The 12,764-nt window shown below is 43.3% G+C and overlaps 1 protein-coding gene across 1 annotated transcript in view; it reads right to left on the reverse strand.

The window, feature by feature from the left end:
* Positions 1 to 817: 817 nt before the first annotated feature.
* TSPAN7 (tetraspanin 7) overlaps positions 818 to 12,764 on the reverse strand; it is an 85,183-nt gene continuing 73,236 nt past the window's right edge. Inside the window, exons 6-8 of the mRNA XM_069028737.1 lie at positions 8,880 to 8,963; positions 2,275 to 2,347; positions 818 to 1,954 (exon numbers count right to left, since the gene is read on the reverse strand). Of these exons, the coding sequence (XP_068884838.1) occupies positions 2,279 to 2,347; positions 8,880 to 8,963 (153 nt within the window). The 3' untranslated portion in view covers positions 818 to 1,954; positions 2,275 to 2,278. The remainder of the gene's footprint in view (positions 1,955 to 2,274; positions 2,348 to 8,879; positions 8,964 to 12,764) is intronic.

Raw genomic sequence — 12,764 nt, forward strand, 5'->3', positions numbered from 1 at the left:
GCTGGCACGTTTTTGCCCGTGTGGCTGTGAACCCTTTTAGAGCGGTGCGTGGGAGTGCACTGACCACACCAGCACCAGTCAGAGGTTCACCAGGACCTGATGCTGGAGGCACCAGGCAGGGCAGCCCCTCCTGGGCAGGGGGTTGCAGTAACTGGGTAGGTGGCACTGATGGATGGACAGACAGACAGAGGAAGGACTGGGACTCCAGCAGCTGCATGGGCTGTGGGGACACAGGTGCTGCACAGCTCGTCCTCAACAGAAGGGTCCAGGACTTCTCTCCTCTCGGTCAAGACTGCCAAGCTAAGGGCTTGGCCCAAAATTCGCAGGTTTAAACCAGTTTTTCTGTCAGATCTGTGACATTTCACTTATTCAAGTGAGAAAGAAATAACTGCCTGCCTTTGCACGAGCCAACCCTCAACCCCAAAGCTCTCTTCTCCCCTTTCTCACCAAAATCAAGAGAGAAATGCTTAATGCCAAAATCACTCACAGCACTAAGGATGGGATAATTAAACACTGCCAATTTTTAACAGTAACAAGAAGAAAAATTGCAAAGCAGAGGGTATGTATTTGTCACGTGGTGAAACCAGCTGTGGAAGGTTTTTCTTGAAGTTTTGAAACAATTCCAGCTCTTTCTCTTTTTTTTTTTTTGTTTTCTTCTTTTCCCAGTGTAGTAACATTTTTCTGTCACAACCACATTAGTTAAAAAATGCATAAAGACATGTCATGCCAGGCTGTGCGCAGGTGTTTCACTTTCACTTTCCCCCCTCCCAAAAGAAGAGTTTTCTTATAACTAAAGAATGAGAAGGAAGCAGCTAGAAATCTGTAATGGTTCCATTTATTAATACGTATATCACAAATACTCACAATATCAATGCATTCTCGTTGGCATGCTAGACAGAGGCATTATTAAAAAAGTCCTATTTTTTTTTTTAAAAAGGTTTTAAACTTTTGCTTTCCCCCAAAAATATTTCATATGCCTGTGGTTTTTTTTGTGATTTTTATTTTTTTTTTTTTGTGTCTGTGTCTTTATTTCGATTTGATTCAACAATGTATTTGGTGGCTGCAACCTCAATGCAAAAAGAAAGGAAAAGAAGAAAGAACAGGAAAAAAGTATGAAGGCCGCAGTACAGCACAGTTCAATTAGTTCATAGCTACGTAATAAAAATAAAGGGAGCAAAAATTTCTGCCTTCACAGTAAGCAACAACACAGCTTAATAACAGTATTACACAGGATCAGGTTCCGAGGCAAAATGCACTAGACAAAGCCTACCGGGATACGCACTAGGCATACAACACTGAGTAAGAATCAAAGATGTAGAAGAACATCAGGAATAACAGTTCCCTTCAAGCACAACATTTTAACATCATTTTCAAGTATCTGTATGTTATGTTACTGATTCCTTTGTTTTCGGGGAAAGGGGGACAGGCGCAGGGAAGGGGGAAAGGATGGAAACCTTAGTAAAGCAATAAACAAAATGAGAAATTAAGATAAAACCAAAAGAATATATATTTCATATACCGGTTTATATGAATGTGTGCAACACTTATTAACCATGGTGAAAGGCTAATTATGCCCTCCAGTCACTACATGCACAGCCCGATCAATGCTGTTAATGAGTTACCTTTGTTAACTTACGATGCAACTACTGTGTGACCAAGAACATACAGACGGTGCCTTCCTACGCCGAGCCGCGGGGGTGGGCTCTGGCTCTGGAGGCCGAGGGGACCCGGCCGCTCTCGGTGGCACCGTGGAACTTCACAGAATGGGACACTACGCATGGGACAGGTCGGGAGGTGGGGTGCGAGTGTGCGCGCGCACGGGCTTGCTCGTGGGGGTGTGCGTGCGTGCGTGCGTGCGAGAGACAGTGTGTGCTAGAACATTCATGTCAGTCTTTCTCCAATTCTGCAGCTCCTGGTCTTCACACAGGCTCTGGACTTCACACTTCTTGAAAGACTGGAGAGAGGGGAGGATGGGGAAAAAAAAAAAAAAAAAGCCAACAAGTGGGTTGCTTTGATTGCTAACAGTATTCACAACACGTGTTCTGTTCTTGCTTTTCGTGAAAACTGAAAGGACAAAAATCAGCACTGCATTTGCCTCCCCCCCCCCCAATATTGGGATGAAAGTCCCAAAGCAAAGAAGCCCACAGAAAGGCTTAATTCTCAATGAACATGCTCAGAATGTAAAACTTGCTCGCTGTCTTCAGCAGAAGCAGCGCAGCCACAACATACCAAGGCTTTTGTAGATTTACCACCTGGAGAAGGGGAAAAGCTCACCTTGTTACACCATCTCGTACTGGTTAGCAGTAATAAACCGGGACAGACAGCATGCCAGCAGCATCCCGATCAACTGTTCCAGACAAGAGAGAGACAGAATAGAATTTCAGTTAAATTACATCAGTGCAAAGCATTCGTAAACAAGTAATTCTTGTTCTGGAGTTACTATGCACGCTGTATTTATGCCCTATTTTAAGGACCGCTCTAATCAGAAAAACAGCATTAAAATCTCTCATCTTTCTTTGTCAGATCTTCCTCTTGATTTTTATCATTTATTTGACAGGCAGCATGACTTTTTGGTATTTTTCAATCCCATTGTCAATGCCTGGCCAAGCCAGATGTGGATGAATAAACTGCTGGGGGTATCAGCATGTTACAGGCTATGTTTCATTTGCAAGCTCCACCTGAGTCCCTCACCAACACCCATCAGCCCTGAGAGCTGGTGCCTTTAACTTCTTTATCACTGTGCCAGGGAAATGCTTCCTGATGTCCCAGAGTGGTTATGCTTCCTCTGCAAGTGATGCAGCACTGTAGAAATGAGCGCGATAAATCTGGAAATAAATTTTAAAAAAGTCATTCACTATTCCCTTGGCTGTCACTCAGATTATTGAAAACAGATCCCAGGCTTCTGCTTGTCAATAAGCACTCAGTCTTTTCAATGTTTTGTCTACTGCAGTTTCTTAGTGCTTCCTGTGTGTGCCAACAGTGTTAATATGCTGTAAATAATTCAAACTTGCTTTTCTCATTGGGGTTGGTCAATTAATTAACTCCTGAGCATATCCAGACTGTTACAGCTCATCCCTGGCTAAGGAGATGAGGCCATAAGGTTGTGTCTGGTGATGGACAAGGCTTCCCTGGACCTGGCTCCCAGCACGGGCTGTCACTGTGCCTCTGGCTGAGCCCACACACACCATCTCTGCCTGTCTCCTGCTGCTGTGGGCAGAGCACGTGGCGAGGGGGATCACAACCTTTTGGCAGCAGCAGAGTTTCCTCAGAGCCTGCAGAGTGTGCCCAGGTATGACTGGCTGGCTGCTCATCCAAACTGGCTCCTCCTATTTCATTCCTTGGGATTGTGTGGCCCTTCCCCTAGACCAGGCAGTGCTCCCTGTTACCACAATCATCATCAAAATACACATCCTGTGTACCAGGCAACTGCTTGATTTGGGCAAGCCCAGAGCAAGGCCAAGCCAGGGTAACTCAAATTTGGATAAATTGTTTCCTGCCTCTAAGATGTCACAGTCCTTGTCAGGCCACATTTCTTTCACCAGAAATTTGCTCCTTTTCCTGTTTCAGTGTCCACCAGAGATGTTTGGGGAATTTCCAAAGGGCACAGAGTCACATTTAAAAGCAGACTGAACCCTCCTGTTCCTGACATGCACCCCTGATTTTGGCATCAAGGATGACACTGCCTTGATTATAACTAGACATGGGGCACAGGTACCACCTCCTGAGCAACCCCCAATAAAAACCAAAGCTACCAGGGTCCAGGGGCTGTTTTCAGTTGCCAAAAGAGATGTGGATGCTGAACACCCTGCTCTGAAAATTTCACTCGATACCAAGAAGACATTTTAGCCATATTGTTGCCTTTTCTGCTCAACTTCTCTAGGCAGGTGTTAAGGCAGGAAATGGACCTGCAACAATGAGGATGCCAGCATTGCCTAGCTGGGCTTTGGATTCCATGCTTAAGTACTCCTGTCACTGATTTAATGATGATTTAATCAGTTGCTGAAGATGTTGCTGAAAACCAACCACATCCTACAGGTTACATGACACTCCTGCAGCTGACTGATGCACTGTTTCTTTAGCTCAGTTCAATTTTGGAGAATGAGACTTCTGTTTTGGACAGTGGTATGTACTTCTCCATGCTCTTGACAGGCCAAACAGAGTGGGTGCCTCTGGGTGGCCCTGTCCCAGCTCCTTCACTGTCGCTTTGCTGTGCTTGTGGTGACTCCCAGTCTTTCCTCACCTTCCTTGGCTGGGCTCAGAAGTTACTTCTCTGCCTTACTGCATTTTTCACTAAGATGAACTTCACAGTGTATTTCATCCAAATTCTTTTCCCTGACCAAATTCCAGCCCAGACCCTAATAAATTCCTCTCTCATGCTAAAATGGCCAAGAATATAAGTACATTGAAGTTGTTTGTTTGTTTTTCCCCATCACAAGCACCCAGATTATGGCCACTGTTCTTCTCAACCACAATCTGCTGCTTGTATCAGGTTCACAAGGGGAAAGATGCTGTAGCCTGTACAAATAGGAAGCCACAGGCTTTTCTTTCCCCATTCAGCTGGAGCAGACCTCCCTTGCTACCTTCAATTAGGGATTCTTTTGTCCTGGGCAGCCTGCAACTCTAATAATCAGTGTGTCTGAATTTTGTGGCATCTGCAGGCATGTAACAATGTTTTGTTTTACTCAGCTCGCTCCTAAGACAAATGGCAGATTACTTATGAGTGTATCCTTATGATCTTTGGCCCACTTATTGATTCTTGGCTCTGATCTTAGGCTGGTTTAGGCATTTAAGTGGTTACAGTGACATAATATTTAACTTTGTATTTCAAAAACAATGGCATGCATATCAAGCCCTTACATACACATTTTATTCACCATTTCTAAGTATTACCAGGACATAGCAGAGCTGTAATAACTATTCTAGAAATACCTTGAACACATATAAAAACGTGGTTTTTTCGATGTGTGGACTTCCACATTTAACCACGAGAGCACTGTCCCTCCTGGAGCCAAGAAGAGGCAATATTGTACTGAGCTGCTGAATTTTCTTCATGGTGCTCTTTCATTACAGGCATAACTACAGCCCTCTGCATTTAAGTCAGGCTGGAGGCTGCCAGATTGTGCAGCACAAATGAGCACTCTCCACCCTGCCTTGCTCTCTGCATTTGTTCCATCACTTGCCTCCTCTGCTCTTCAGGCAGGAGGAAGCCCCTTATCCTATTGTGCACCAGGTTCCCGCAGCTCCTTTGAAAAACCAGAAGAATTGGCATTAAAGGATTCCCACAAAGAAACTGCTGCTGGGAGCTGCATTCATTTCCCTGTGCCCCCATTGCCTCTCAAATGCCCCATCTCAACTTTTATCCACTTATTCATTTATTTTATTTTACTGTCTTGATTTTTGAGTGCTAAGATGCCAGACTTGGTTCTGCATTTGTGTTCTCTCTCACTTTTTTCCTTTTCTTCCCTTTTTTCCTAAGATTATCTTGGTCTTCTGAGCTATTATGTGGAAAGAATAGAGTTTTCCACACCCTGATCTTGCAACAGGAAGCTCGAAAATGCTGACAAATTCTTTGGTTTAGACAACTGGGAAACCCATGCCCCTCAGGTGTGTCTCCTATACTACCATCCTGTTGGCTACAGCTCATTCCAGCAAGCAGAATACAGTAAATTTCTTCATCTCTCCATGGTTTCTAGGAGCAATCTCAGGCACATCTTAGTTCTGACCACTGAAAACCACCCACAGCAATTTCCTAGCAGTCTTATCCCTACTGTACACGTAATAGCTGGCTTTTTAATACAGTTATTCTGTAGGAGTTACCACTGACTGGAAGCTGTTCTACATGACATATTTGTCACACCTTATTATACTGAAGAGAAAGAAAATGAATTGCAATTTGAATTTCTATTTTATTTTGGGTCTTGGTGTCGTCACCATTATTCATTCTTTGGGAGAATTTCTAGAAATAGAAATGTGTTGAAGTAACTTGGAATTCATCAGCACATCAGGTAAGCTAAAGCTGGGGGGGTTTCCATTCATCAGGAATAATTTTTTAGCTCAATACCTTCCCATATTCTCAAAATGCAAATCTCCAAGCATGTAGGTTCTCTGGCTCTATTTTAGAAGAGAGAATTTTCTATGCCACATGTCACTTATTTGAGTCAGCCTCCTGTGCCATGGTGTGCCTCTGTCACAGGTCCTACCTCCACACTGAATCCACGCTGCTCAGTCTTTAGAAACAACCCAGCTTAGACCAGATTTCAAGTCACATACTGGATCTTGATGTGGATCCTGCTCCCTAACCCCTGAGCAAGTCCCAGCCTGCCTCCCTGTGCTCAGGAAGGAGTTGTAGCAGACAAGGTGGGTGATGTCTGCTCCAGAACTGCGTCCATGTTCAGGCAGAGCTACTCACATTAATGTTGACAGTAAAGAGGGCAGGTGGATGTTGCACAGTAGAGAGGGTCCATGGCTGTCTGGGAATGTATCTTGGAATAATGGGAACTGTATATGCCCAACAACTTGTTGGGAGCACGTGGAGAGCACCTGATTTCCAGTCCTTGAGCACAAAGGGAATAATGTGGCCTTAACACTGCACTGAGTGTCCCCTACTCACAATCTATAAACCCCTCCAGTGTCTCTTGCATTCCTTAAGCCAATGCCTGCACTGTATTTTCTTCTAGGCACAGCTCTCCATCATCTATGCAGTTGCATAATTTTATTCTCTGTTGGACACAACACAGCAACCATTTCTCTGCTCTGAAGAGCACCTGCTAAACTGAAATTATTCCAGCTGGAAGTCAGCATTGGCATCCAAGTCCAAAACCAATCAAAATTTATTTTATTGATATTATTTCAAACCTGAGAAGGAGAGCAGACAAGGTCAGCAAAACAGTGTTTTTTATAAAAACTCTTGACTTTGATGGGGGGGTCTGTGCCAGGCCTGTAAGATTTGCAGTGCCATTACATCAACCTTCCCTATTTCTGGGCATCAGCACATTCCCCATGCTACTCAACACCTAACAAATCATGTGAAGGAAAGGCCCTTGAGCATGCTTTACTGTAGAAGAGCAACATGATTTAATTTGTCTTTTATTTAGATTAAACCTCTCAATAGGAACAGCAAAAACTCGCCTACAGCTGGAGCCCTGCCTGGCATTACTGCCAGCCACGCTAACCTGAAATCAATTTGTAAACACTGTCCCTAATTGGGCCCAGAAAAACAGATTAAGCAGTAAATTACAACTGGCCACCTATTCTTCACAGCCTGGGAGAGCTGCATTTTTCTCCTCTGCAGCCTCTCTCCTCTCCTTTTGATGTGTTTGCTAAAACCCCAAGCAGCTGGGTATGTCCTCACAGTGCCAGACCCCAGTGCCTGCGCTGGGAAGTGACATTCCCACCTGGCAGCAGGGCTCGTGGTGCCACCAGCTGGGTGAGATGCCAACACCACATCAAAACACATCTCGTTTTTCCCTCAGTTACAGGGACAAAGTGCCTTGCAGCCTGTGCTACCTGCAGCCTGCCATGAAACACCCATTAAAGGCTTTCAGGCAGTGTTGGTCCTGACTTTTTCCCCCAGCAGCATATTTTACAGTTCTATTAATCTCATTTTTCTTTTGTAGAGCTTTACACAAGGCATTTAAAAAGATGCTTTACAGCCTTCTGGATATCTAGAACCCAAACTGAAACCCAGCTTGGAGTCCTATAGCAGTAATCAAGCCATTATCAAGGTTGGAGAAGAGTATCAATGCTGTAATCGTTCAACACGAGCTAGAACAGCCTATTAACAAAAAAACCTGACCTCCCCTCGTTCATGCAAGAACAATTCCCAACTGTTTACCTTTTCGGGATCCCAAAAACCCAACATGCAGGCACGTGCTCTGGGCAGCTGGTGTTGTGATGAACCAACATTTCCACCCATATGAAACTGGTTGGCAGCCCAAACCACAGGCTCCTCACATCCACCACCTTGGCTACAAGGCATCAGGCTTCCAGATATGCCCAAGGCAGGGCAGTCAGCCAGTCTGAGCCCAGACAATTTTAGGGCTCCCCCAGGTTGTGCATATGTTGATAGAGAGGATGTGGGGGCCATTTTCCACATGGGGACAGTTTTGAGTTGTCCATATTTCCCTCTCATTTCTGCATGTTTCCAGTAGAGTCCTTGCTGTCACACGGGAAGTGACTGGTATAAAGGAGCATCTTGCTGAAAGATGGAGGTGTTTTCCTGCCCCTTCTTGATCAGAACAATCTGACCAGGCCTACGCTTTTCCCTGTTCCTGTCTACATAAAGGCAGTTTGAATATCATGGGGCAGAAAACTCCTTCTTAGCTCTCCTCTTGTTGCTCTTGTGCCACACTCCTTTTGGTGCAGACAAGGAGTTGGTTTAATAACCTGATTTTGGTAGACTTAATGTTTCTCAGTATTCAGAATTAAAGGGAAAATAAATAAAATTGGTCACAAAGTGTCCCTTCCAGGCTCCAGGTCCAGGATGGGGAGGCCTGAAGGTGCACTCGTTTCAATTCTTTAGTCGTCTAAGAACAAATAAGAGTACTTAGAAGATAGAAGCCTACCCAAACAATGGATAAGCTATTTGTCTTCTTAGCTGTTTATGCTCCATTTAAGCCAATGTTTTATTGGGTTAACCTCTATTTGACCCAGTGGAGGGACAAGTTGTTTTCCTTGAGCTAGTCATTAGCTCAACCGTAACTGATATTCCCAAGGAGAAACTTCATTTAAGTTGAAAAAAAAAATCAATGAACACATGACCTCAGGACTAATGAGCATGCTGAGTTCAGTCCCTTTCCATAATTCTTCCTTCCTTGAAGTTCAGGTAAAGAAAAAGAGGGGAAAAGAAAAGGGGGGAAGGGGTGTGTTTATGCACTTACCTGTGAGAATGCAATCCCAAAAGCCACTCCAGCTATGATTCCCATATTTGTCTCCATAAAACTGGTCACCAAGTCATAGCAGCCCTAGAAAACAAACATCATTCCTTGTACTGACCTTCCCTGCTATGAATGCATACATAGAAATTTCTCATTTAGAATGAACTCTGGCTAGACAATATTTCTGCTGTAATTTCCAACAATGTCACTTTTTTTTTTTAAATAGCAATTCTGTGTGAATGATGTGGAGTGGTGGCAAAACCAGTTCCTCTTAGAAACAAATGCATTTTATTACTTTTAAAAGCTAAATGTGATGTTGCACTCATTTTTATGTGTCTTTTTAAAGAAAGTCAGTTAAAAAACAATATAGTTTTGACCTGAAACCAAACCAGTAACAATACACCAATGTTATAATACAATACAGATGTCAAAAATGAATAAATGATGCTGATTTCCTAATACTCCAGATATTTAATAAAGTGTCCCTTGAGGCATTCTGCTTGCCTTTACCCATCAAAGGACACCAGGCAGCATGTAACTTTAAACCATGTAACAAAGTTATCAAGGGTTTTGTATGAATTTTCTTGGTTCATTTGCCCTTGGACATAAAATTCCCTGTCCTGCTTCCCAAACCGAGTTTTCTCTCTGCTGACTTGCTTCCTCAGGCCTCAATTCACAGCCCAGACTCGGGCCAGAGGCTTCATCTACAATATCTGCCCTTCTCTTGGATAGACTTTTTGAGAGCTTCCCCCTCAGTACAATAATGTTTGCCAAGTTTCTCCTCTCATCTATTTGACCCCTCAAAAACACATTTGAAATTATCTTTCCTAGTTTGTGGTGCCTAAATTAATCTAAACAAGTGTCTTGATATGTGAAGAAAGAAAGAAAGATGGCATCTATTTTTTCTTTCATTATTAACCCATCTGTCCCCACAATCCAAAGTCACTGCTCAGCCCCTTTTGCCACCTTCCTCAAATGACCAACACTCTGGCTTAAGTCCAGTCCTGAGGAATTTTATACATTATAACTTTATCCACTTTATCAGAAGCTGGAACTCAAAAATAACAGTGAGTTGCCTTTCCCAGTTTGGTCTCCTGTCCCATAAGAGAGAAGGGTCTCCACATTTCACCTACATCCACACACCCCTCATTCTGCAAGCACTGTAGGAACTCTTTATGACCTCAGATCATCAGCTGCTTGTAAAAAATAGCAGCTAGAAGGACAAACAGTGTCCTTTATTAGAGACAGGCAATTCATGAAATAAATTGTACCATTTCTTTTACTTCTTTTATAACATCAGAAGACATTTAATCCTGAGGGTAATGAAGTGCTGAACTTAATAGTAGCTGAGGACCAGCACAGCTGTGATTCATTTCAGAAATGTTTAAGGGTATGTATTGACCTTAACTATGTTTTACCACAGTGTACAGTAAGTCTGCTTCAAGCTTGCTTGTTTAACCCATCAAGCAACTATAGTTTGCGTGTCTTACATGTTATGCAATGAGATTGGATTTCTCAAGCAGTATTTTCGTTCTGTCTGACATGGTTTAATGCTCTCCCTGCTCTTCTGAAATCTATTCTGCTGAAGAGCCTTCAAGAGATGCAACACTGAAGCACGGTGGTAATTTGAGGGAGATCAAGATCTTGTCAACAAAACATGCAGTGGGAGAGTTTTGATCACTCTCCTCACTTGAAGACTGTTTTCCCAAGCCACAATAATCTGTTTACTGAAGTACATTGTTTACATATGGCTTAATTGCTCAATCCTAACTGTGCATGGACTGAGAGTACAAGCAGCACCCACGAGCTGCATTACAGGACAGAAGTGTGTGAAGCACTGTGTGAGCACCTCTGGGTGCTGATCCAGAGATCCAGAGCACAGAAGGGACAGTTTCCAAGGATCTGATCTTTCTTGACTCCATGCATCTGTTCCTTTCTTAAGATTTTAGAGAGAAATAGTTCTTGAGGTTTCTTGGTAAAGAACTGTGATTAAAAGCACTAGATGAACATTAATTAGCTAATCCTAATGACAGCTCTTAAAGTTAGGTATTAGTGCCATCTGAGATGAAGAAACAGAGAGCCTAAATAATTAACCCAAGGTCACTAAGCAAGTTAGGGTCAGAATTGGCAAAGAAAATCCAGGAATGCTGTCTTTTAGTCCTGTAATTATACAATTAGTTAAATCCTCTTTGGTTAATTCATTATTAGTCCTCAGAAACTGCTAGTAATTTGATTAGCTCATAGAGAACTTGTCTTACTGATAGTTTTGAAAGATCCACCAAAAGATGTAATCCAAATATACTTGTCCACAGGCATGGAGAGGAGGGTCTTCCACAACACAGGCAATATATATTTTCGTTTTTCTCCGACACACAGAGAGCAAAGGGCCTGTTTCCAAGATGAGCAAGGGGCTTGGGTCAGAGGCAAGGATGTTTGCTACCTGTCTGAAGTGAACGGATAGGGCCAAACAACATTTCCTCCTGCTTGCTTTTTATTCCCATGTGCCTTGCAGAAGCATCTCACTTTGCTCAAATGTCTGGGACAACTCCAAGATCTCACAACTGCTGAACAGAAATCTGCAACTTTTGGTTACCAATGGCTGTCAGAAAATGAGACAAAACCATATGAACTTCCAAACATCCAAATTTCCTCTAGGTAATTAAATCAAGTAATTACTTCAACTGTTTCCTGAGGAATCAGCAGTCCTTTTCTGTCAGGTGATTTGTGCATTTGACAGGAAAGCAAGGAGCAAGAAGGGCTGGAAGTGTGTTACTAGCCTTGGACTAGCACACACCCATCCCTCAGTCGCTTCCTACCATTCAGCAGGCATCCTGTGTTGTGAGGAGCTCAAAAGTGGACAGGGATTTCTCTGTGCACACAGAGCAAGCCTGGCACTTGAGGGAAACACCAGATTGCTGCTGGGAATGCAAATAGTACCTAAATGGTTATGCAGCCAGGAAAGGTTCAGAGTGCGTGACTGTCCCGAACTGCAAAGGTGGGACCTGCTGGTGGAACAGCAGTCACACCAGCAATCTTTCCTGCTGGGAAGAGGGGCAGAAGCAGGGGCTCAGGGTGGGCTGCCCAGGAGGCACCATGCTGCACTGGGTGCTGTCTGTACTGCACATGCCCTAGATCCACCCTGCCCTGCCTCTCCCCTTCCTTCCACTTCTACAAAAACATCAAGTTAGTACAAATTCACAATGAGCAGATGAACAGAGTGGCTCACCCTCTGTACTCGTGCAAGGTTACTCTGCTGGTGGTGAGTGTGAGTTACTCAACCAGTGGACACCACCAACATTCCACATGTCTGCAACAAGTGGCTCTCATTAAAACATGGCAAAAAAAAGAAAGGCTTAGTGGAAAATAATCCTCTAGTATCCCTTTTACAATACATGCCAGAAAATGTTGTCTACTTGACTGGTTTTCAAAGATGTTTCAGGCTGTGCTCAGCTGCCAGTCCAACCTTCTGAGCCACAGGTGACTGAGGTGAAAAAGACAGAAACAGAAGAGACAGAGGCATTTCCATCTTTCTCCTGCTTACTCAGGACTTCTATTTATTTTTAAATAGATCTCTGAAAATAAAAACAGAAAAGAAAATAGTCCTTAAATCTGACTAAGCTATGCTGTAACTTAGAATGGTGATTTGGCCACAGTATCATTCCTTGTACCAATAAACTGTTCCCTCTCTTGCAAATCTCAAGTGAGAAAGAAAGAATTGATGATGTGCTAGCACTTGAAACAATAACCTGAGTTGCACTTATTCAGCACAGTGTCTAATGCACAGATGCTGCATTGTTTTCTCTTTATTCTTCCCGTTCTTAGTGTTTTCTATTCTCCAATTGTTAATTTTCTTCCTTTTCTCCCAACTTGCCTTCTCAACCCTATCTC

The sequence above is a fragment of the Aphelocoma coerulescens genome, chromosome 1 (genome assembly GCF_041296385.1).
Source record: "Aphelocoma coerulescens isolate FSJ_1873_10779 chromosome 1, UR_Acoe_1.0, whole genome shotgun sequence".
In the NCBI taxonomy this organism is placed as follows: Eukaryota; Metazoa; Chordata; class Aves; order Passeriformes; family Corvidae; genus Aphelocoma; species Aphelocoma coerulescens.